At 38.5% G+C, this 26,379-nt stretch overlaps 1 protein-coding gene across 11 annotated transcripts in view; it reads right to left on the bottom strand.

Annotated features, from left to right (window-relative positions):
* Positions 1 to 10,954: 10,954 nt before the first annotated feature.
* Positions 10,955 to 26,379, bottom strand: part of UTRN (utrophin) — a 581,880-nt gene continuing 566,455 nt past the window's right edge. For 10 of the 11 annotated variants that reach the window (XM_005552038.5, XM_005552041.4, XM_074037195.1 and 7 more), the window contains 4 exons: positions 24,773 to 24,884; positions 23,209 to 23,301; positions 17,229 to 17,251; positions 10,955 to 12,970 (listed from right to left, as the gene is read on the bottom strand). In XM_005552038.5, coding sequence (XP_005552095.3) covers positions 12,962 to 12,970; positions 17,229 to 17,251; positions 23,209 to 23,301; positions 24,773 to 24,884 — 237 coding nt within the window. In that variant the 3' untranslated portion in view covers positions 10,955 to 12,961. Of the gene's footprint in view, positions 12,971 to 17,228; positions 17,252 to 23,178; positions 23,302 to 24,772; positions 24,885 to 26,379 lie in introns of all 11 variants that reach the window. The other variant, XM_005552039.4, reaches the window with a different exon arrangement.

The following is a 26,379-nucleotide window of genomic DNA, read 5'->3' as shown; positions in this document are numbered from 1 at the left end:
TCAAACATCAACTCTTAGCTTCTGCACACCCACAGGCCCAACACTACATGGAAGCCACCAAAGCTTTGGGCTTGAACCCTCTGAAGCAATGGTCTGAGTTGTACCTTGGTCCCTTTTAGTTGTGGCTGGAGCCATAGCTAGAGCACCTGGGACACAGGACACCATGTCCCAAGGCTGCACAGAGCAGTGAGGCCCTAGGCCTGGCCCATGAAACCATTTTTCCTTCCTATGCCTCTGGACCTGTGATAGGAGGAGCTGCTGTGAAGATCTCTGACATGCCCTGGAGACATTTTCCCCATTATATTGGCGACTAACATTCAGCTCGTTGTTACTTAAGCAAATTTCTGCAGTGGTTTGAAATTCTCCCCAGAAAATGGGTTCTTCTTTTCTACCACATGGTCAGGCTGAAAATTTTTGGAACTTTTATGTTCTACATCCCTTTTAAACATAAGTTTCAATTTCAGATTATCTCTTTGTGAACACATATAATCGTACACTTCAGAAAAACCCAGGTCATCTCTTGAATGCTTTGCTGCTTAGAAATTTATTCTGCCAGATACCCTAAGCCATCTTTCTCAATTCAAATTCAAATTAGGAAATTCAAATTCTACAGATCTCTAGGGGAGGGACAAAATGCCATCACGGTCTTTCCTAAAGCATAGCAAGAGTGAGGTTTGCTCCAGTTCCCAATAAGTTCCTCATCTCCATATGAGACTGCTTCAGCCTGGACTTCATTGTCTGTATCACTATCAGCATTTTGGTTACAACCATTCAACAAGTCTCTAGGAAGTTTCAAACCTTTCTTCATCTTCCTGTCTTTCTCTGAGCCTTCCAAACTGTTTCAGCCTCTGCCTGTTACCCAGTTCCAAAGTCACTTCCACATTTTCAGTTATCTTTATAAGAGTGACCCACTCTGCTGATAACAATTTCCTGTATTAGTTTGTTTTCATACTGCTATAAAAAAAAATCCTGAGACTTTGTAGTTTATAAAGGAAAGAGGTTTAATGGACTCACAGGTCTGCATGGCTGGGGAGCCCTCAGAAAACTTACAATCATGGGTGAAGGTGAAGGGGAAGCAAGGCACGTCTTACAAGGCAGCAGGAGAGACAGGGAGGAAGTGCCAAACACTTTTAAGCCATCACATTTCATGAGAACTTACTCACTATAATGAGAACAGCATGGGGGAAATCTTCTCCATGATCCATCACCTCCAGCCAGGTCCCTCCCTCCACATATGGGGATTACAATTTAAGATGAGATTTGGGTGGGGACACAGAGCCAAACTATATCCCTTGGTAACCAAAGCTCTTCTCTGAGAACCCCAACACAAACTCTCCTTTCAAAAGTTAAAATTAACTCTTCAATAACATCCCATTCTATGCCAACCTAATTATCATAAGCTTATCTATTTATATATAATGTGAGAGATTTGAATAAGCCCTGCGTGTTCTAATTCAACTTCTTCTGAATAATCAGAGACCAAAAGCTCACTACAGTTTCTCTCTTACCCCAGTGGCAAAAGTCTACTCACCTTGCCCAGGGGCAATAGCCACAGCAGCTAAACTAGGGAGGCTCTGTTCACTTGATTTTTAGAATTTTCTTTAAACTTGATGGTCCCTCCCATTATCTGGTCCTTGTCTCTCACTGAAAATAAACAATAACACTCAGTAAGTAAGCTTACCTCCTAGAAGTTCTGTTTCTCTCTCTCTTTCTTTGCATATCTCTATAAATTACTGAATTCTGCAACTCTTCCATCATTTTCTTTAAAAGATGGACGCCTATGATTCTCTAACCTCTCTTTTCAAACTCTCTATTCCCTGAATAGATATGCTAGAAACTACATTAGAAAATCAAGATTTAGTTTTGTTTGTTGATGGACCATAAGACTAAACAGAAAAATATAATATTAGGTAAAACCTACTGTAACAGATCTCACATTGTTCCTAAAATATGACTCCTTGTAGAAGCAAAATCTACCAGGTGGTAAAACTTATTGCCCTCATCAGAGCTTGACAGTTAGTTAAAGATAAATGAGCTAAAATACACACTGAGAGTAGAAATGCTTTAGGAGTAGTTCACAATTTTGGAAGGCTTTGCAAACAAACAAGGATTCTTGACTTTTGTAGAAATCTCAAACAAAAATGCTCAGCAAATTAAAGGAATTTTGAGTGTGCTAAAGCTTCTTAAAGCAGTAGCTATAATAAGGTAGGAATTGGTACAAAGGAGTTCAGGCAACCTTCACCAGGATCCTACACTAGGAAACCAAATATCTGGGTGTGTTCAAAGAAGCTATTTCAGAATTCTAGGATTTGACTCCAGCATAAAGAAAGGATACTGGGAAATATCTAGTTGCAAACTTCCCAGGGATGATTTCAGGCACTCTACGGATGGCCCTCAGTAGCAAAGGAAATTTGCAGAATTTTACATGGAATTACCCACCCTAGCAAGGACATATTTGCCTCTACACTCAGTCAACATCAGCAGTAAAACTTTACCAAAATGATCAAGGGTCTCTGATACACATCTCATATGTCAACAGCACAATCGTAGTAAAAGCTATAAAGATGGGACATGGACAACCGCCAACCTTCAGAACCCTTCCAAGTTGATTTCATATCTATGCATTCTGTGATGACTTTTGAATATGTCCTGATAAATATTTGTTAATTTGTAGTTGGATTGAAGCCTTTCATCAGATATTAACAGCTCTAACAGTAGCCAAAAATAATTTTTTTTGATTTTGTGTTCCCAAATGTGGGAACTATTTATCACTTTAGTGATGGAAAACCCATTTTACTGGGGCTTAGCAAGAGCTTTGAAAAGCTCTGCCACTTACTCAGGAGTGTATGAGTCCATATGGATTTAGGAATACCTCTACACGATTGCAAGCAGCCATGGCAAAGAATGCTGGGGATTCATGCAACACACTTATTCCTACCATGAACAGGTGGGAGCTGTCTTTCTGCCTCTTAAGTTATCTTTACATGAACTAAAACCTAAACAATGGGTCTTCTAGAAGTAATATCAAACAAAGACAGCCATAAAACCCTGATCCACAGGACCCCTTGAGGTACTGTTAACAATTAGCAGGACAGTGAAAATCCAAGTGGTTTATTCTGGAGCCATGTCTTTCAGTGAAACATAAACTGTCCTAGAAATGGAAGATGAAGTCCCCTGTGAAGACCTCAAGTTGACCTCTATAAACAGACTTTGGGAGGAAATAGCTTCCACCAAGACTTCTGAATTCACACCTTGGATTCATGGAACAAGGCCACAGATTATCAGCTTTAAAATGAATTATTTTGCTATTTTCCTAGTATTTTGTTTCCACTTTTGCTTGTTTCAGTTTGCCTTTAGCTATGTTATCTACAAAGCAACTCTTTCTAATTTTTTTTTTTTTTGCATTCTTAGTCACTGCCAGGTCTCAATTCAATATCTAGCTAGAATTTCCTTGAGAACTGCCATACAACCAAATGTACAGTTTCATTTGTGCACGATCCCTTTGTGAAATATTCTGCTTCTATTCCTACCATTTATTTGTAATGAGTTGGTTGACTTCTTAGGTACCAGGATTCAACAATAAGATAACTTTTTAGATGCAAACACCACAACAGGACTGATCACTGGAAATCTAAAACCCTTATCACATTCGTATTAGTCAGGGTTCTCTAGAGTGACAGAACTAATAGGATAGACATATGTATGAAAGGGAGTTTGTTAGGAGAATTGACTCACATGATCACAAGGTGAAGTCCCACAACAGGCCATCTGAAACCTGGGGAGCCGGGGAGCCAGTCCAAGTCCCCAAACCTCAAAGGTAGGGAATTTGATAATGCAGCTTTCAGTCTGTGGTCAAGGGCCCAAGAGCCCCTGGCAAATCACTGGTTAAGTCCAAGAATCCAAAAGGTGAAGAACTTGGAGTCTGTTTTCAAGGGCAGAAAGCATCCAGCACAGGAGAAAGATGGAGGCCCGAAGACTTAGCCAGTCTACCCTTTCCATTCCTGCTTTTATGCTGGCAGCTGATTACATGGTGCCCACCTAGAATGAGGGTGGGTCTGCCTCTCCCAGTCCACTGACTCAAATGTTAGTCTTCTTTGGCCACACCCTCACAGACACACCCAGGAAAAATACTTTGCATAATTCAGTCCGATCCAGTTGACACTCACTTTAACAGTAGACATCTGGCGAGGCTGTGTGCACCCCTTTCTTTGCAGGTCAGTCACTCACATGATAAGAGCTTGTGTCTGATTTTCCAAAATTTCAGCTCTTTCTCTACAGGAGATAAGACTCTAACTCCAGGCAATCTTAGCAGATTTGAGGCTCAGTATATGCTTCTGGAACAGGGAGTTAGAATCCCTGAGTTCATTGTTTTCCTTCATCATTTCGCCTAGCGAACTTAGTAGCAACCAACCAACTTAATTATATTCCTTGGTTCTCCACAAATAATCAAAAGTATTGTGTAATGAGTCACTAAATTCCTTGCCTCTCACAAGCAGTGAATTAAGAGTACTGAATGCATTTGTTTTGCATAACCCTCGAAACAGTTCATGCCAAGAACTATGAGTGTTCTCCACACTATTAGAAGTCAAGTCCTTAGCATTTTGGGGTCTAATAATATTAAGCAGCCACCTCCAGAAACGCCAAAACCAACTAAATAAATTCATTCTTAGAATTGTGCTCCTCTGGAACCACTCACGGTACCAATTTACTGTATTAGCCTGTTCTTTATGCTGCTAATAAAGACATACCTGAAACTGGGTAATTTATAAAGCAAAGAGGTTTAATGGACTCATAGTTCCACATGGCTGAGGGAGGTCTCACAATCGTGGGAGAAGATAAATGAGAAGCAAACTCACGTCTTACATGGTGGTAGGCAAGAGAGCTTGTGCAGGGGAACTTCCTTTTGTAAAAACCATCAGATCTCATGAGACTTATTCATTATCATGAGAACAGTGTGAGGGAAACCATCTTCATGAGTCAACTATCTCCACCTGGTCCTGCCCTTGACATGTGGAGATTATTACAATTCAAGGTGAGATTTGGGTGGGGACACAGAGCCAAAACATATCAATATCATACCTAGAAAAGTTGGTTCCTACCCCCACCAAGACTATATTCAGGGAACTTTCATGAAAGCTAGTCTTTGTCACTGAACTTTCACAGAAATAGAATTTGGAAACAGAGGGTATATACTTGGTGGCTATCTTAAACTTTTGCAGCTCTTAAAAGGCACACTTTCCCTTCTCTTTATCTAATGATATCAGTACTACAAATTTCCTTGTCTGGTGTCATGCCACTTTTGATGAATTGTATAAAAATTGTTCAAAATTGCTTGGCAAGGGTTCAACAGTGTTTCATAAGGATATTTTGGCTAAAAAAAAAAAAAAAAAGATTATTGGATGGTCCCCCAGTGATAAGTATTGGATTTTTGGCTACTGTCTGGATTAGAGGCTCCTTGTGTTGTTAAACGGATGTCCACTTTCTGAATAATCTCTGACATCACTCAGAATATATTTTGGCCAATCAGTTTTTTTCTTGGACAAAGAGATAGTTTGATAACATTTCAAGAAGGCTAAAAATTTCAACTTGATTTGGAGCCATAACTGTTCAAGGAGTGTTCTGGATTACTTTCTTCTCTTTCAAGAGAGATGTCCAAAAAGTTAAGAGAATCATACATACTATACTTCATACACTAGCAGGGGAGTTAGGCAATACCACCAAGGCTATAGAAGCCCTGGCCTGTGAGGTTCAGGAAATTGAGCAAGTGGTGGTTGAGAACAGAGCAGCTTTAATCAGCAGCTCATTTTTATAGCAGCTCTTTTTCTGGGTTGCAGAATTTGGATTTGTGATCCCCAGCATTTTGCATACTCTGTGCAGCCATTGTCCCATATAACGGTCCAACAAATGATCATCCAACAAAAAGAACAGGAAAACTTGACACTTACAGTGGTTGAAAAGACCATCCTAGGAATATAATACACAATCATGACACTGCAAATTGCGGTGAAGGTGTGGCTTGACCCTGCCTCCAGATGTTAATGATTTATTCTTTAACTCAGGCTGAAGAAGCTGAGAACCAAAAGCATCTTACACCCATGCAGCTTTCCCTACATTGACATGACGTTATGAGTTCATTATCTTCAGTAACATAGCTTTGATATTCCTCTGTCTTCAACATCATGACTATAATAACTTGATTATCTGTTCCAAAAATTTTCTAAAACTTCACTTGTATGAACATCAAACTATTATTCAAACTATTATTCAAACTATTATTAACAGCTCTTTTCCCCAAGATTCTTCAAACTCTTTGCTTGAAAACCCTTGCCTTGCCATGTCTTCCAATCTACAACTATTACAGCATTCTCCTTATGCAAACCCAATCAAGCTGTTTCCCCTCTGAGATGCCACAAAAACTGTCAAGGACTGTTCTCTTATGGCTTTTAAAAATAGCACAGCTTTGTACTATCAATAGCTTATTTTGGTGGCATTTATCTGGAACCAGCAGACATATATAACACAGATTCCTGAGCACGGTCTGCGGAGGTTCATATTCAGTATTTTGGGGGAGAGTCTACCCAGACTCCAGATGATTCTGAGGAGGGTGCTATGAGGACCACAATTTACTGCTCTAATACACAGCTGTGTTTAAACTTGCAGAACCAGGTAAGGTTAAAATAACTAAACAATTTGTCTCTGAGGCTAGGACAAATACAGTGACATGTACTCTGGTGTCCTTGTACGTGTGGGTTTGGTCCTAAGCTGTTCTGATTCAGGAACTCCATTTAATTTATCTATGGGTGGTGATAAAACTAAAGAGAACTGATACTTAATGACTAATCTCAAGAGAATTAGTTCCTATTCACAGGGCACATTTCCAATAATTGCTATATAGAATTCCTTTTGTTATCAATATTATGAGAAATAAATTTAAGAATTAGTACATGCTTTCTCAAAACACTAAAGGAATAGAGTTATAAAATACTTCAAATAGGCTGTGACAATCAATCTATGGCACTGTTCTTCTTAAAAAAAGAATAAAATATCTGAAGAGAAATGTGGGTAAGCTTTTACCTGCATGCAAAGGAGCCAGACCTTCAAAATAGAGCAGTTGGAGGAGAGAAAATAAATGGTTCTTATAGTTCTATTTATTACATGGCAGTCACATTCCAAACTGGATAATATTTTATCATTTTTTAGAGATAGGATTTTGCTCTGTGACCCAGGCTAGAGTGCAGTGGTGTGATCACAGTTCACTGTAACCTCAAACTACTGGACTCAAGTAATCCTCCCACCTCAGCCTCCTGAGTAGCTAGGACTATAGGCAAGTACCACCATACCTGCCTAACTAAAACAATTTTTTTTTTTTTTAATAGAGACAGGGGCTTCACTATGTTGCACAGGCTGGTCTAGAACTCCCAGCCTCAAGCGGTCCTCCTGCCTCAGCCTCTCAAAGTGCTGAGATTACAGGCATGAGCCACCATGCTTGGCCTTGGATGTTTTAGTCAGTTACAGGAGAAGCCGGGAAATTCCTATTCGTAATTAGGCAAAGAAACAAACAAAACATTTAAAAATCAATATTTTAGTATTTTTGAAAAATGGCCCTAGAAAAAATAATATCAAGGACTAAATGTAATTACATCCCATGGCAACCTGGAAACTCCTCTCATTTAATTATTATGATGGTTATCTTTATGTGTCAACTTGACTGGGGTAAGGGATGACCAGCTAGCTGGCAAAATGTTATTTCTGGGTATGTCTGTGAGGATGTTTGTGGAAGAGATTAGCATTTGAATTGGTACACTGAGTAAAGAAGATTGCCCTAACCAATGTGAAAGCATCATCCAGTCCACTGAGGGCTGGAATAGAACAAAAAGGTGGGAGGAAGGGCAGATTTGGTCTTCCTGTGTAAGACTGGAAGGCCATCTTCTCTTGCCTTGAGACATCAGCACTCCAGGTTCTCAGGCCTTTAGGCTGAGATTAGGACTTGCACCATTTTTCCCCCTAGTTCTCAGGTTTTGGGGTTTGGACTGAACTTACCCAGCAGCTTTCCTGGGCTTCCAGCTTGCAGACAACAGATGGTGGGACTTCTTAGCCTCCACATTCATGTCAGCCAATATTTCATAATCAATCTCTTTCTACATATCTATATCTATCCTATTGGTTCTGTTTCTCTGGAGAACTCTAATACAATTACAAATTCAAAATTTGTGATTTCTGAGGACAGATATATGAGGACAGAGCTAAGCTGAAGGCAAATTTTCAGTTCATTTCTCCTAATTACCCACAAAATTCAAAACTACCAAAAAAGCAGCTGTCTTTAAAAGAATATCTGAATTTAAGCATATGTGTCAACTGCAAATACCCTAAAATATGCCACAATTTGAAGGCCTCCAAAATGAGAGATTAGAGCTAAGTTTGTTAGTTTATGCAAAGTGCAAATAAATTGCATGTTTCTAAACATGCCCCTTGGGAGGGGCACTGTATCACATGTGCCCTACTGATTTGGTCAAAGTGAGGAGCCTCCTACATGTTGTGTGTTCTTCCAACTAAAATTTTTTAACAATTAAAACTGAACAAAGGTTCATCTGAGCAGTTTATTGTAGCATCTTTATTCCATTTCTCACAGTTTTATTTTCTTTCCTATTTTTATTTTTCCTAATTTTGCTGTAAGTTTTGAGGTCTTCTTCTCTTAGGACTTTAGGCACAAGCATGATAATTTTCCTACTTGTTTTTTCTTTTTTGAAATTGCTTTGTTAGCTTGGAGTGAAAGGGCTGATCTTCTTGACCTTTGTTTTAAAAGATGCCCCTGTAAAGAAGCTACTGCTGTTTCCGTCCACTGGAGCAGTGGACATGAAGCCTAAGGAAATGGATACTTTATGTTCTGGCTCCAAGTTCTCCGCTTAGCCTATCTTAAGGTTTACATGGTGAAACCTAATGGCCACCAATTCATTATGCTTTCTGTAGCTATACCTATCCTTTGTCCTTGACTTTTACAGTTTCTCTCAGTACAGACATGAAATGTATTCCCCATACCAAGACTTGTAATTTGCTTTGACCAACAGAATTTGGCTGAAGTAAAGATGTGCCACTTTTCAGCAAAGGCCTCCTTCTGCATGCCCACCCTTCTGCCATTGCATGAGGATATCCCTAGGTTAGTCTGCTAGTGGATCAAGGAACTCATCCAAGTGTTCCCAGTCATCCTAGGTTAACCATGCCACATTGGTCAACAGCCAGTCAGCTCTCAGACCTGAGTGCAGCCCAGCCAAGATCAGCAGAGCCCTCAAGTGATCCAAAGCTGGCCACAAATGTGTGAGCAAGTCTAATTGAGATCAGAAGAGTCTGCCTGGAGTAGCTGAACCCCATATACCATAAGCTAAATAAATGTTTATTATAATGCATGGGTTTTATGGCTCCCATGCAGCATGACTGTGGCAATAGATAACTGATACCACAGGCAGTGGATGCAATGTAATTGTGATTACCTCCTGCTCTCTGTAGCAGCCTCATTCTGGTCACTTAATTAACCTCACAAAAACATAAGCTGACGTTATATGTCAGTGAAGCTCTTGGACCCTACTCATAGGTTTAAGTAGTAGTGTTAGTGGTGGTTTACTGTATTATCATTAAATTCTCCACTAATGAATTTAGAAAGGCCTCTGAAAAAGCTGGCATACTGAAACAGCGAATGTGGGTGGGAGAAAAGCTACCCAAGAGCAAACTACAAAGATTATCTACCTGTCTATTATCTATCTATCTATCTATCTATCTATCTATCTATCTATCTATCTAATCTAATCTATCATCTATCTCTATGTCTTCACAGTATATATAGTATACTGTGCCTTGATTGTAACATATATATATATATTTGTGATATATAACAACCTGAAGGCACAGTATATGTCTGTAGTCTATTTTGTGTTGCTATAACAGAATACCACAGATTGGGTAATTTAGAAAGAAAAGAAATTTATTTCTCAGAGTTCTGGAGGCTGGGAAGTCCAATATCAAGGTGCCAGCATATGGTAAGGCCTGTCTTGCTGTGTCATCCTGTGGTGGAATATGACAAGGCAGACAGCATGCAAGAGAAAGTGAGAGAACCCAACATGCTTTCATAATAAACCCACTTGAGATAGCAAACACACTTCTGTGATGACATTAATCCATTCATGACCTCTAACTTCATGATCCAATCACTTCTTAAAGGTCACACCCCTCAACACTATGGAATTGGGGATTAAATTTTCAACACATGAACTGTGGGTGACACATTCAAACCACAGCAGTATGAAAGCAAAACTGGTTTGTTCTCACTTCTATTTTCAGCTACCTAGTCAACAAGTTGCTAGAAATCAAGTGTTTTCTCAGGAATGCTTAATGTCAGCAGTACTTAATGGTACGCAGGATTTTTAAAATGTTTGTTCATCAGAATGTATCAGTCTTCTTTATTTTAACAAATTATATTTTAGATGATTTTTCTAGTTCATAGACAGCTTTTAATTTTAGAATCAAGCAACATGATTCTCAACATTGTTTCCCACTGAATGGCTTCAGAAATTGATTAAACCTACTAGTTTGGATAAAAATCACACAGTATTTGAGAGCATGAAACTAAAAGTAGATTTGAAAGGAACTTCATGTCAACAGCATCTAGTTATTAAAACACTCAATAGGGTTTATGTACACACCTTTACATCCAATATTACTTTTATCAAACAGCCTTCTATCTATAAAATAAATTGAGAATCATGTAAGTATATGTATGTGTAAGAGATGGGGGACAGAGAGAGAATGAGAGCAACAGGAGACTGTATTAGTGTGTATGAGAGAAACTGCAGGAAAATATGTAGATATATCAAGATACAGGCTCTCTCTATATCTTTATTTCATAAATGTGCATTCAAAACTCAGATTCTATCAGTGAACCCAGCTGAAGAATATCAAAGTCATCTTGTGTTAAAATCACTTTTATTCAGGATGAAAAATACAATATGTAACCAGATGATGATAGTCTGTGATTAGTTCTTTACCATATATTTCAAAAGAACTACATACTTACTTCCCATTGTTGTTACTACAATATATTTCTTTATATTTATTATTACTTAGAAGGTTACAATGTAGTGTTTTACGTAGCTTTTCCTTAATAGCAGATAGAGGACATTTTGCATACAAATGCAGGCAGAAAGAAAATTAATACATGACTTTTTAAAGTAAGAACAAGGAAGACACCAAATCTACAACTTGGAGTTGAGAGTTCAGGGAATTGTTTTTTCTTTAAATAGGTGCTTTCTTGGGTATGACATGGCCTGATAAAAGCTCTAGACTTTGCAGACTGCAGCAGCATAAAGCAGTTTCCAATGCAATGGATGAAGATGGATCTGAGGTAGAAAGGTGGTCATGGCTTTCCTTTTATATAAAACAATTTTCTGCTTTTCAAAATATCTCTGCTGCAAATAGACACCCTTGCCCCCCAACCCACCCAACCTATTCTAAAATAATAGCAATTTCTAACTTTAAGCCTCCTTCTGGCCAGATCCCAGCTAAAGAGAACCCAAAGTTAAAATGTCTTTATGTTTTAAAAGCAAATATGTTTGAATCAAAACATATTATTTTCACTTTTTTTTTTTGGTTCCTCTACATTTGGTAATTAAGTAACATGTTTAAACTGAATCAATTAAACGTTAAATCAGAAGCTAAACCAAAATACTTAATTGAATGCACTCAAAGATGTAGGTGGAGGTACCATCACGTAAGCATTAATTTCATTCTTCTGTAGAAGCAGTGACATAGATTTTTGATAAACATTCTTTCCAAATATATTGATCAAGTGAAGGGTATAAAAACATCTGATCTTTCACCCAAAAGGTAAAACAAGCTGTGCACTAAATGTGTGTCCGCTTTCAGTAAGAAAACAACTAGGAGATTCAAGAACTATTAAGGACTTGAAAATACAAAACAACAATAAAATTATCTTTGAAGGGAACTAAAGGCAATGATGTGTTCTGGTATCACCATAGGTAAAGGTGTGCTGTGCATATAATGATGAAAATTAAGACATGGGAACTAGGAAAGATTGTACTAAAGTTTGTTTCTGTGTCAAAATGAAAACATGCTTAAGTGGGCAACCTTTGGTAATATGATCTTTGAGATTATCATAATGTAGTCTTCTTTATCAAATAGATTAAGACATTAAATAAATAATTAATTCCTACTTACATAAAAAGGGAATAAAATGCAGGAAAAAATATCCCAAAAGAAATGCCATTTAGGCCCATAGGATTTTTATTACGGTTATCCAAGTGGACAGCAAAGAAGTAAATGGGCAATGTCAAATAAAGTTAAAAGGCATACACAGGGCTGTAGCTTAAACCATATGTGTATATATATAAGATATTTGATTGAAATTTATGAATTTATTAATATGGCCAAATCACGGAAACAAATACATGGGATCTATTTGGTTATATGGCTGATAAATTATAAATAACCAAAACATTGTGGTGAAAGAGTCAAAGAAATAATGAAGTTACTGTGCAACGTTAATAAGAACAGCAGAAGGAATGTAAAAATGTAAAGTGGTCTTCTAATTCTTATGTAAGCTTTGTCATAGTTATTAAAAAGATGGTATCATATTAGAAAGCCCCCACCCACTTTCCCAATGCTGTATACATTATACAAATCCGTGACAAATGTATTACCATTTCCAAATACCTCTCTGTTCATTAATTTACACTTGCATAGAAAGGGAAGAAGAAAACAATAATATATGGTTATTATAAAAACAAAATATCCATTTCTCTTTGGATAGGCAGTGTTTTACTCTTTCAGTAGAACACACAGTCAGCACTCAACACTGTGGGCCAAGGAGCCATGGAGCTTCTGATTAAATGGAACTTGGAATTGGCATTTGCTGAAAAGGGCAACACTGTATCTCAGGAAACATTGGCTGGCCGAATCACATTGCCTGTGGGAAGGGAAAATAGCACTGTCAGAACATTTGCATGAAACATCACAGGAAGCAGAGATTTGTCAATTCTTGAAGAAAATAAAAGTGCTTCTTTCAGGAGTCTTACTTAACTCCCATGTGACTTTTGTTTCCTGCAATGAGGTCCTTCCCTCTCATGATGAAGTTACCTAGTCTGCTTTCTATCACTGCAGCTGATTTAGAGGGAGGTCTGAAAGTCTTTTCTCTTGACCAGGCTGAAAGCTAAGTTAAAATGGAGAGGACTTCACTTCTTTCTGCTGGAGGTGAGTGAATGAGGCTGGTGAGTGAATGAGGCTGGTGAAAATATCCCATGTCTTCCTGGGGGACTGTGGGAGGTCATCTGTAGAGGGGGTACCCTAACAATGCCAACCCATCTTGATCTCAAGCTGGAGTCCAGAGAAGAGGAAGAGAAGGCAGGAATCATAACCCAAGTGTGTGCAGTGGTGCCAGTTAAAGTTGAATGTCCCAGGTCAGAGACAATATAATGTCCCAGGCCACACTCACAGAAGTGGTATCAACCTTTTGGAGGGAGGGTCAAACTTTTGGTCTTCTAAAAGGATTTTGAAATTAGAAAAAAATAAGGAAAATTATAAAATGAAATCATCCAAATTGGACCATGCCTCAAAAACCATAAAACGCCATTCTGGACTCTCAGGAAAGATACTCAACTGCTTTACACCTTATTTTATGGGGGACTTTAGCATAAAGTCCTGCTCCCTGGAAGCATGTTCCTCATTGTTCCTGGAAAAGCTGCCCACGGAGCCCCACCTTTTCCCAGGTATGCTGAAAGCGGCAAACTCATTTGACTCTGGCCTAGAGCCTATTCTCCATGACTATACAAACTTGGATTCTTCAGATACTTGCTTCTCCATTGTGAACATTTGATTGTCATGTTAGAGGGAGCAAAAATTCAGCAAACATTGATGGGTTCCAGGCATTGTACTGAGGTGAGGCCCTCCTGTGAAGCAAGTGTGGAAGATATCTCAGCCAGGCAGCCTCATTCAATTCTAATATGGGGTAAGTGCCAGACCTAGTAAATTCAAAGTGGTTTGAGGACACAGAAGGGGAGAGATTAACTCTGTATGAGAAAGGAACATTTTGTTACATACTAATATTGATAACTGAAACTCTGGCACAGATTCATGTTGAATATAAAGCCAAGAGGAGTTTTGCATTCTGTCTATATACTCCATTATCCTTGAGAATTAGATGTGTCTATTACTCGGACATACAATATTTCTCCTTTTAGGTGTCAGAATTCTAAAAATTTAAGTTCAGGCTATGTAAGCATTAGCTCAATCCTCCATGTGAAAATATATAATTTTCATGAGTTTCCATTTGACCCAAGACATGATAAATGAAGAAGAGGGAAGAGAAGGAAAATGCTGAAGGGTAAAGCAAAGAACAAAAAAACAAATGGAGAGGGAAGGAAGAAAATGGGAAAGGGGCCTCTTGTATTGAGTTAGATGTTTGCTTCAGCCACTAAGTTGCTGTACAACCAGGAACAATTTAGCTCTTTGTAAACTCAATTTCTAAAATCTAGAAACAGAGTAGGAGGAGAAGGCCTCCTAAGATCATTTTCTGCTTTAAATTCCGAGCACTTGTATTATAATAAGTATTGGAGGATTTTAAAAGACTCTCTCTTCCCTCCTTGCCTTTGTCATTCACAGCCTCATTCCACCTGGGGACCATCAGGACTAACCTCATTTTACCCTTTATCCTTAATTTAATGGGCCACCCTAAAAAGCTCTAGACTCCTGGTCGCCTTTCCATCACCTGTATTCTAGTCATATAGATATTTGCATACCCCTTTTTGTGTCCCGATGCCTTGCCCTTCCTAGCTCTTGAAACCCGTCCTATATGTCATGTGGCCTGTGATCCGCAAAATCCAGGTTCCCAAACCCTTCTCTGAATGCTGCCTGCATCTACTTGCTCTAATGAATATCTGCATCTACCTGAAGACACAGTTTCCCTCATAACCCTCTCACATAGCACTTCCCCTCCCTCCCCTCCCCCATTCCTTATACACTGCATAAGTCTTCCTGGGTCCTCATTGAGGCCTTTGGGGTATCTTCTTTCTCTTCTCCCTAAAAACAGCCAGCTTTGAATCTTAAGTCATCAGACTACACCAATCCATTATGCAGTCATCTACTGACGCCGTGGGTCATGTTCCTTCACTTCTTGAAGTAAAAAATGGCTCAATGTCACCCACTCTAAAGCTGTTTTTAAATGTCAGTGATTTCAACACCCATGGAGATGATTCTCCAGCACTCTGGCTTCTCGGATCTTTAGGCTCTTTTCCTCCAATGGTCCTGTCTTCCACCCTTCTTAGCCATTCACACAAAGGTCCAAATATGGACCATTTCCAATACTTGGCAACCCCTCTAATTTCAATATCATTCAATCCAGCTTCTGACAACCACCTCTACCTCTACAGCATACTTCCCCTACAACTGCAAATTTATCCATCCTTTGATAATAGGATCCATTGATCCTCCCGTCTTTATTTCTGTCTCCCACACTGGACATTTCCTCATTCCTTTTGCTACTGAGCTGAAGCATCTGGTTCAATCATTATAATCACTTCTTTGCCTCTTCCCTTGAATCACTGTGCTCACTTTGTCAAACCCCAACTTCAACTTTTTAAATGCAATACTCAGCTCACTCTGGTGCCTCTGCTCATGAACATGAATATGCCTAGAGGGCAACTTAAAACCCTGCAGAATGGCCTCATGTTAAATTCATGAGTGGCATCTTTAATGCTGCTTGTAGTCACACTCTATTTCCCAGGCCATCTGCTCTTCTATTCTCCAAGAAGCTATCACACATCCTCCAGTCTCTCCTCGCACCTCTGACACCTCCTCCCCAACCTCACTCCCTGCTGAAGTCCTAGCTTCCAATTCACTCAGACAACAGAAGCAAGCAGGAGAGAACACCCACAGCTCACCACACCCCTAGTCTACTTCACATACTCTTGTCTTTTAGTTAAGATCCTAGCCTCTCTTGCCAATAAGACAATCATTCAGCAGGTTTATTGTTTCAAAAAGATTAGCAAACAAGTTTATGAAAGAAAATGTTCTCCAAAGCTGCTGTGGCTTTGTGGCACATTATTACTAAAAGTATGTGATAGAAAATGTGAATGGAAAACAAAATCTCAGGATCCCTAACTCACTATGCTAAAGGGAAAAATTAAATGTGGGAACTGAGTCACACAAAAACTACCTTCCTACACAGATAGTTGCAAAGATAGAAGGCCAGTGACCTCCCTCACAAATTGCTCACAAGGAAATTTCTAAGGGCCCCCAAATCTTTACCCAAAAGAGTTTTGTTGAATTTCACCCAGACAATGTGAATTAACAGCTTATCTTTACAGGACAAAGGCAGGACTAGAACTCATCTCTCCGCCCACCCTGAGAAAAATGCGTATTTGACTGCTTCTTCTACTCTGGGCATACTTTATCTTACATAAAATGCAGATTTACTGAGCGTGAGACAAATGCATAATTGACTGTTCCTCCACCCCCTCCTGCCTGCTCTTTCCTTTTTGTGAAGTCCTCAAAATCTTTTTTTTTTTGGGGGGGGGGGGGAAACAAAAACAAAAACAAACAAACAAAAAACAAAAACAAAAACAAAAAACCAACAGCAACAAAAAAACCACACACAGGCTACAAATCCTAATGAAACTTATGTCTCTTTTTCCTGGGTGTGTCCTCAACCTTGGCAAAGTAAACTTCTAAATTGATTGAGACCTGTCTATACACTTTTTGGTTTATAGAAAATACTAAAAGGCATAAGGCTATAGCTGCCAACAGTTCTCAGCAAATTTTTAAGTAAAAACTTGAAATATTTTCCCCCTCAAAGTAACAAAACCATCTCTGTGGTACCAGTCATTTTTTTTTTAGGTCAGTGTTCTGTGATAGCCACCTTAAGTACACATTTGAGAGAGCAGTGGTGGCCAAATCTATCTAGAATGACTTTATGTAGCACATAAGATGCCATTAAAAAGCTGTTAGAACACAAAGGATCAAACACATGGTATTTTCGGTATCTGTGGCTTGGGAGCCACCCCCCACCCCCAGACTGACAAACTGCTGTACAGAATCAACTAACATTTAAATGTCAAGTAAGTTTACTTATTTACATGGAGAATAAAGTAGGAGTAAAATCAGTGGTGGATAATCTGCTTACTCTAGGTTGGGATCAGTAGCATAGAGCCAACCAACCCATTAACTCTTACCTGTGGCCTGCTGGGAACATTTGCTGAAAGAGAAAACAAAAGAAGTCACTTAATGGCAGTCCCCTTACTTTGTTGGTTCCAACTTTCAGGCACGCAAACGCATGGAAAGTATCAGTCTACATAGGGTAATAATAGCCCAGCTGTTAAATGGATGCTAATAGGAAAACCCCACATTTTTTTTTTCCCAGCTTAATGCTTCAATGAGGGCTAGTTTTCCTGGTTAGTTTCTCATATCCCATGTGATTTAAGATTTAGTGCATACGCTAAAGCATTTACTGAGCATTTAGTCTTGCAAAAAATCTCATTTCCTATTTAAAACACACTGTGTATTTGGTTTTTGTATCAGAACAGAACATGTTCTACTTACTTTACTCAGCACTAATTCTGACCAAGGGACCACTGGAGGCATAAGTCTTTGGTTTCTGCCTCCCTTGACCCACCCTTGACACACCCTGGACCCTAAGGCCCAGGAAAATGGTGGCAAAGTACTTGTATCAAGGAAAGCACTGGCCTAATCCTCTGTGTCCTTCTGGACACTTGGGATAGTAATAGTGCCTGGGATGGGCCCAGTTAGGAACACTGGAGAAGTTAGAATATGGCATCTAATTCTCCTTTCCACACAGATAGCTCAATTCTTTTTTGGTTCCAGAGCCCATGGCAGTGAAGACGATCTGGCGGGCATTGCAAGGGCAGCCACTAACATCTCTTCTCTAACACATCTGCTTTTCATCCCCTCTTTTGCTGCATGATCATCTCATTCTCAATGCTGGGAGAAAAAAGAGGAGATCTGTCCCCCAATAATGGCAACATCTGTTCTTGGTCAAATAAGAGTTGTCCCTAATCATCTAGCATCTAGCATGCTACACTCCTTCCATCTCTCACTGTTCTATGCTGAGTGGGAGAAAGGACATCAGTGACCATGTGCTGTGTGCCGGGAGCTATGTGAGAAAAAAAGAGCAGGCATGAAGAGTACCCTTCCTATAACGTCTGGAGGGAAAGTGTGAGCCCCAGTATTTGGGGGAGATATCAGGCTAAAAGGAGCCTAGTTCTACCAGATCTGTAAGTTACATCCAGGAGAAAAGAGTGGAGCTCCACAGTGTCCAGGGGATAGCTGAGTTGAATTATTATTAAGTACACCATAGGTTTACACACTCTTTTTAAAACAGACAGAGTTATGTGTCTCTTGCAAGTAACAAATATAACAAATAGCCAAACCCTGGACAGAAGTCTAATCCATTTTGCTCCAAACCAATACTTTTAACCTTACAGCCTTTTATCAAATAAAAGGCTATGGGTATTCGCCTGAACAAATCACACAAAAATATTTTAAAAAGGAAATCACTGCATTGCAGTGGGTTTTTGGTTTTTGATGAGTGCCATTCAAGCTTAATAAACATAGGCAATTCATAGTAAAAATATGCCTGTGGGTCAAAAATAATTTTGAAAGCATTTGGTGGTCTATCAGCAAAAATTAGTTGGCTTACTGCCAGTATTCTATACATTTAAAGGACATAAGTAAAAAATGGACAAAAAAATTTTATACCAAAAAATAAAAATAGTTACTGCAGTCAGTATGCATATTTGTTAATTGGCAGTACAGTTAAACCCCCTTCATTATTTCCTTGCCAGGAAGTGATGGAAATGCTTGCTTCTCTGCTCTAAGACTCAACATAAATAATTTAAAAAAGACTTCAAAAGGCCATAATTCAAGGATGTGATCAGGACCAACTGGGATATTAATTCAGACAAAGGAGTTCTAAAGTGTTATGTGCAACAATGTGTAGACACAGTTAAAAAACGGTTATATTAAAGTAGGCAATTCACACAGTTAGGATTTATGAATACAGAGTTTCATTTTAATTCCAAGATTGCCAAGAGTGGAAATTCATTTGGGGCCATGTTAATTTTTAATCCAAAAAGGATAAAAGTCAAGATTAACATGCAGATCAATTCATTGTATGCTGGCGACAAGCATTTTTAAAGTTCTCATTAGTTACAGGGGCTCAAGGGATTGGTTTGGCATTGGGAGGGTGCCAGTCCAATTTGTTTAGATAAATTCTCCAAAGGTGGTTGGTAAGCTTTGGGAATCACAAAAGCTTATTAAAATATTTGCTGGCTGAGCAACTTCAAAGGGACAAAAGAACAAATGAATCCTACAAAACCTTCTGAGTACTATCTAGGAATGCTTCAAGGAAACCTTCCCAGCAAGAAAATGTAATCATTCACTCAAGTCAGAAACATGTACTGGGGCCAGGTGTGGTGGCTCATGCTTGTAATCCCAGCAGTTTGGGAGGCTGGGGTGGGTGGTTCACTTGAGGCCAGGAGTTTGAGGCCAGCCAGGCCAACGTGGTGAAACCCCATTTCTACTAAAAATACAAAAATTAGTTGGGCATGGTGGCATGTGCCTGTAGTCCCAGCCACTTGGGGAAGCATGAGAATTGCTTGAGCCTGGGAAATGGAGGTTACAGAGACCCGAGATCGTGCCATTGAACTCCAGCCTGGGCAACAGAGTGAGACTCTGTCTCAAAAAAAAAAAAAAAAAAAGAGAGAAAGAAACATGCACTGGGCACCAAGTCTACCTCCCATGATGATTTCTATTCTGCATCAATTTTTAAAAGTTTTAATAATTATAGGCAGAATATGAAAATATGTATCAATTTTATAAATAAGTCAATTCAGCTTTTATTTTTATGGAAAGCTGTCCCTATCTTGTATATGTTTATAATACCAGAGAGAAAATATGAATAGCAGAACTTTCAGAAGCCAAGACTTAAAACATGGAGATTTCAAAGGATTCTAAAATACACTTTTCATCATTTCATACATGAATGTGCTTGAATTCTTGAAAAGAAGACATGACTAGTAATGTTCATTCAGAAAACTATGACTATTATAAATATTTGTGAATGTGCATAGTTAAGACTATGAGAACACGAAGCCAGCTGCTCCATACCAATACTTTTAAACCAACAGCTTTTTATCAAATAGACGGCTATGGGTATTTTACATACAAACATATTTAAAAGGAAATCATTGCATTTCAGTAGGTTTTGAGTTTTTGACGAATGTGATTCAAGCTTAATAAACATTAAGGAATCTTAGAACTCCATAAACCACTCTCTGAACACTGAGAATGACATTGGTGAAGATGGGACCAATGCAGGAGAGAGGATGAATCTCTGTGATGTGGATCCCATTGAAGGTACTGTGTATACTCCTCTCAGGAACCAATATCAATGAATAGCTAACAAGATGCCCAACAAATAGGAATTTTATACTTGCCTTTAAAGGGAGGCCATAAAACAGATACATACATTTACCTCTTACAATTCATTTTTGCTCTAAATTATGATTATTTATTTTTAATAATGTTCTGTTTTAAAGCCACATGGGTCAATCTTTTGTAAAATCTAGATGTCAGAATATACTTTGAGAAAAATTTAAGAGTAAATTCTTTAGGAAATGGAACTTGTAAAATATTCTACATTTTTAGAGTAAAAATTTTAATATGGAAATTATATATTTTATATTTATTACAAGGTGTATATTGAAACACATTTCCCACCCGGGCTGTCACTGCCAACTGACTTTTACACCATGATATTTAAATAAAAACTTCTAAACATGCTTTGATGTACAGAATTTGTTTTCAACTAATTATTAAGGTTATTTAGGTACAAGTTGAACTAAGAAGTAATTTCCTTTAAGAATTTAATTCTGGCTCAGAAAGACTATGATGAGGTTTTATCTACTTACTAAGTAACATACAACTGAAAATCAAAACCTCTAAATAAATTTGACCTTGAATTATAATTAATAAACAAGTTTTTATCAGTTTGTCTATTACGGTGGTTACAGAGCCTAGAAAATAAGCAACAATCTGGTAGCATGTGTGCATTCACTGACCCTCTTAAGCTTTTGCGAGACTCTACAGAGTCGAAAGTGTGTCTATATGTGTGCACATGTGTGTGCACATGCATGCATGTGCTTTGTGGCATAGGGATGTGGGTGTGGAGACTGAAATAGTGTAAATGTGATTCTGCAAACTTTGAGAAGCATCAGAGTAAATCTACAAATAAAAACCTGGGAAACAAAACACTGGCAAAATACAAATAGATATATTCATGTGCTGGTGGAAACCATAATATATCTTTAGGCAAATATTCCTGAAAATTCAGAAAGAAATATATTTTTTATTTATTTTTGTCGTTGTTGTTGTTGCTGCTGTTGTTTTGAGACAGAGTCTCACTCTGTTATCCAGACTGGAGTGCGGTGGCAGGATCTCAGCTCACTGCAACTTCAGCCTACCAGGTTCAAGCGATTCTCATGCCTCAGCCTCCCAAGTAGGTGGGACTACAACTACAGGTATGTGCCAGCATGCCTGGCTGATTTTTTTTTTTTTTTTTTGTATTTTTAGCAGAGATGGGGTTTCACCATGTTAATCAGGCTGGTCTCGAACTCCTGACCTCAAGTGATCCACCTGCCTCGGCCTCCCAAAGTGCTGGGATTACACGCATGAGCCACCACATCTGGTCCAGAAATATATTTTAAATAGCTGTTTTCACATTCTGCTAATGATGGCATTTTAAAAATTACAAAGTCTTATAAAATAAATAATTTTTAAATGAAGTAAATATATACTATTCATCTACACTTCTGATAATTTATAATCTCTTTTTCCTCATTTCGGATGGCTTTTTTTTTTTTTTTGAGAGATAGTCTCGCTCTGTCTCCCAGGCTGGAGTGCAGTGGCATGATCTCAGTTCATTGCAACATCCGCCTCCCAGGTTCAAGTGATTCTCCTGCCTCAGCCTCCTGAGTAGCTGGGATTATGGGCACATGCCACCATGCCCATCTAACTTTTGTATTTTTAGCAGTGACGGGGTTTCACCATATTGGTCAGGCTGGTCTCAAACTCCTGACCTTGTGATCCACCAGCCTCGGCCTCTCAAAGTGCTGAGATTACAGGTGTGAGCCACCGCGCCCAGCCTGGGATGGCATGTTCTAAGGAGATGACAGAAAAGGGTAAAATAAGAGGCTATGCTTTACATGAATTCTTATTTTAGTGACTGCCTTGGATTTAAAATCAGTTTAAGAGTAAATCTCTCTAAAATTACAAATCATGTCTTCGTATCCTTTGAAAGATTATTTAAAATATAATTGTAGGACAGAGTAATTTATATATATTTATATATTTGTATGTGTATATATATATTTATTTATATAAACAGTTTACTTGTATGTATATATTCTGTTAGAAACACCAGAAGTGTTTTAGGTGAGAGCTCAGCCAAAATTGCAAGGTGGCAAGAAGCTGAAGACAAAACATTTGGAAAAAATGAATAAGTAAGAATTATTATATAATTTCCCCCGGAATTTGGTTATTTTCTGGCTCTTTGTTGTTCAGATGGAAATTTCACAGGGTCCTAATCTATGATGCCTTAAATTGTTTGGACTTTATACAATGACTATTTTATTCCACGAGAAAAGAAACCAGCAGGAATAAAAAGGGAAAATCTGAAAATAATCCCTTTCTGCACTAGAGTCTGATGACACTGGAGAACAATGTTTGAAGAAAACAGAGGGAATTACACTAGAAAGGCTATTTTCATGCCTTGTTTGGCATGCCACTGGAAGCTTTTCTTTGAACTAAGATGTGTTCCTTATGATAGCTTGCATCGAAGAGGATGATTTCTTCTTAAAAACAGACTTAATTTTTTTGTCTTCATTTTATCACCCGTCGGGCATACTGAAAAATCTCAAAGAGCAGAACTATGTTGCAACTGTACTCCCGTGACTTGATAGTATCTAGGTTGAGCTTCATTTCCTTATATAATGTTTGCCTTATTTTCAAACAATATTCAGTCCTGTTTGTAATAAGGTTTTTGCTGTCTTAAGGAAGAAGGCGAAGGGCCGCATGCAGAAAAAGAGAAAGGGAAGGAACACGCACAGCTGTGGTGTTGTGATCTTTCCTACTCACGGCAGCAAGATGGAAATGTGCTGTGGATCTGCTCCATGACCTCCGTGAGATCCGTGCTGGTGTCATGCGGTGGGGCCAGCAAGTCCTCTCCCGCTGTGACAGCAAATACAGAGAACAACAAAGCTTCTCAAGTTAATGTCTAGCCTTCCACTAAAACCCAAATTCAGGAGGAAATGCTCCCACCAGCCTCTAAATATCAATGTGAAAAGAGTTCCCGTTGCAAAGGACAATTTTAGGGGAATATACCCAAAACACTTTTGCTTGAGTGTTGGTAAAATAATTTTATATAATGAACATGTACTAGATGCTTGTTTGTGTAGAAAGAATCCACACACCAGGGGACTGAAAAATACGAGACTGAAAAACAAGTAATATAGTCTTACTATTTCAGTGTTTGAATGAGAAATCTATTATTTTTGCACCACAGGTATTTTTTCATACAAAAAAAAAAAAAAATCCACCAATTTCTTTTTCTGTCCTCCTTTCTTTTTGGAGACTTCAGCTTAGGCCAGTTTATCCTGCCACAAAAGTAAAGGCATCTTATGTAAGATACTTTTCACTAGGATGTATTTTCTTTTCTATAATCAATAGTCGAAATAATTCTCTTATTTAAAAAATATGAAAATAATCTTAATATTTTAATATATATATTTTTTGAGACGGAGCCTCCCTCTGTCACCAGGATGGAGTGCAGTGGTGCGATCTCGGCTCACTGCAACCTCCGCCTCCTGGGTTTAGGTGATTCTCCTGCCTCAGTCTCATGAGTAGCTGGGACTACAGGTGTGTGCCACCACACCCAGCTAATTTTTGTATTTTTAGTAGAGATGGGGTTTCACCATGGCCTCCCAAAGTGCTGGGATTACAGGCGGGAGCCACCATACCTGGCCAATATTTTAAATTTTTTCTGGTTAATGTACCAAAAGATATCCAACCAACAAATTAACTTGGTTACAATATATAGTTCTCAATAAAATTCTAGAATTTTAATTTAATTGATAACAAAATGTCATTGGTGAACACCTAGTTTACTGAGTCCTTCCTAGCATCAGTGACAGGTCCCCATGGTGACCAAGGATAGGCTGCATGGGTCCTCTGCCTCTAATGGGACAGGCAGGATAATGTCTATGTGGACTAGGATGAAGAAAAGTGAATAAATGAGTTTCCAGACCTTGGCAGAGAAAACAATAATGTTTGCTATAATATTATTAGTTCTGAATATGTACCAATATAAAATGTTGGAGACAGAAAGTGTACTAAAAAAATCATTCACAAAGCAAATAATTTAATTTCTTGTTCATTATAAAAGGGAAGAGGAGGTTTTTTCATCTTTCACCAAAATTCAGTCCACTACTATAGATTATATAAACAAGTGTATTATAGCTTATTTGAGAATGTTTGCTTTTTGATATTGTTGAAATGGATTTGCACTTATTTAAGATCGAATACAAAACTCTTTTACTTCCTAAGGCACCAGTGTGTAAGAATGTTACTTAACAGGAAACACAAACAAATGGCCAAGCAGAAAGCAGACTCAGCAGAGGAGCTGTGTGTTGGGGATACCGACCTGCCTGGTGGAACTGTGCGCCAGAGGCATCCAGATCAAGCGAGTAGCTCAGTGCAGAATGCTGAGGAGAAGCCCACGGTGAAACACCATTGATTCGGGTATCAGATTCAGGCTGGAACCACATTCAGGGGTTAAAGCAGAGAAAAGATTCAAATAATCATAAGGAAAAACATTTCCTTTTTAACTTTCCCTCCCTCACCATGGATAATTAAATCATATAGAGGTCTTTGCCTTCAGATGTTTTCAATACATTTTAGCATCAGCGTGGTGGGGGCTTTGGTCCTTCTCTTTCTGCTTGGACACCTTGAAGAATCCACCTGGTTATGCTGCAAGATTCATTTATCAACATCATTTTTGTCCCTCAGTTTTCTATTGTTTTAATGTTAAGTGAATTCATAAGCATATTTCACTCATATTTTAAACATCAGAACTGGGTTTCTAATACAGTAAATTTATCCAATTTCAAAATCAGCTTATATTTCAAGGCAATATTGAAGAGTGGTCAGAAGCATGATTATGGATTCAGATTGCCTGGATTCTAATTCCCACTCTGCCACTCAGAAGCTGTGTAATTCTGGGAAAACTATACCTTAAGTTCTTTACTTGTAAAATGGTGAGGGTAATAATAGTGCTGTGTTATAGGGTTTTGTGAGGGGAGTGAAGAATGACTATTTCTTAAATGGTTAGAACAGCCTGACACCTAGTAAATACTTCGTAAAGGCACTCACACAAATCTTTGATACCGTGATGGATATGCTGACAAGTATGTGGTCAAATTAGAAAGTGCGAGCCACCATATAGGGAATGCAGATGTTACAATTTTTTCATGCAGATTTTTCCATTAAATCTATATTAGTTGAAGCCTGGTAGTTCTGTCAGTTTTTACTATCAGAGTTGAATTTTTCCGTCTACTTCTGGCATTCATCATGCTAAATTGTTTAGAAGAGATAAGAGCTCTGCAGTCCTGGATATAGAGAGCCATTTGGATATCAGTTATCTCTAAAAGCATTACTGTGCGATTCTCAATGCACATGAGCCATTAGGCAGCACTGTCTAATGGTAGGGAGGGAGGGAGGGAGTAGGGGAAGGCAAGAGTGAACAGAAAAGCCTTTTGCTCTCCTGTGAGCATTAACCAGCCATGGCAAATAAAGGTTTTGAGCACAGCTTCCTTCTGCAGCGATTCCATCTATGCACTAAGCTGTTAACACTAACACTTCATATTCTAAACAAGAGATTGCAAGAGAAAATCCATCCCTTACATAGCACCATTCGGATACTTCAATTTCATGGAATGAAAAATGTAACTTTTTCAATGTATGTGGCTGGCACTAAGTAAGACTCAAACATTCCGGAGGGCTTCAAGAAACCCACATCTTGGGTCACTCTTGGGAAACTCTTACTTTCCAAATATGTGAGATTGGGAGGCCCCGAAATAAGCCTTCCACTGAACGGCCTCACCCAAATTCTGAAACACTGAGAGACATAGAGAAAAGTGTATGGTCAGATTATAATGAGTGATCCATGTGTAGGTAAGGCAGAAATGACACTGTTTTGAATTATCCTGATAAGTTAAAAAGACTGAGAACAACTGTGAAAAGGTAGTTTTC

The sequence above is a fragment of the Macaca fascicularis genome, chromosome 4, assembly GCF_037993035.2.
Source record: "Macaca fascicularis isolate 582-1 chromosome 4, T2T-MFA8v1.1".
Lineage (NCBI taxonomy): Eukaryota > Metazoa > Chordata > Mammalia > Primates > Cercopithecidae > Macaca > Macaca fascicularis.
The sequence above is the reverse complement of the archived record's forward strand: the minus strand, read 5'-3'. Positions and strand labels throughout refer to the sequence as shown.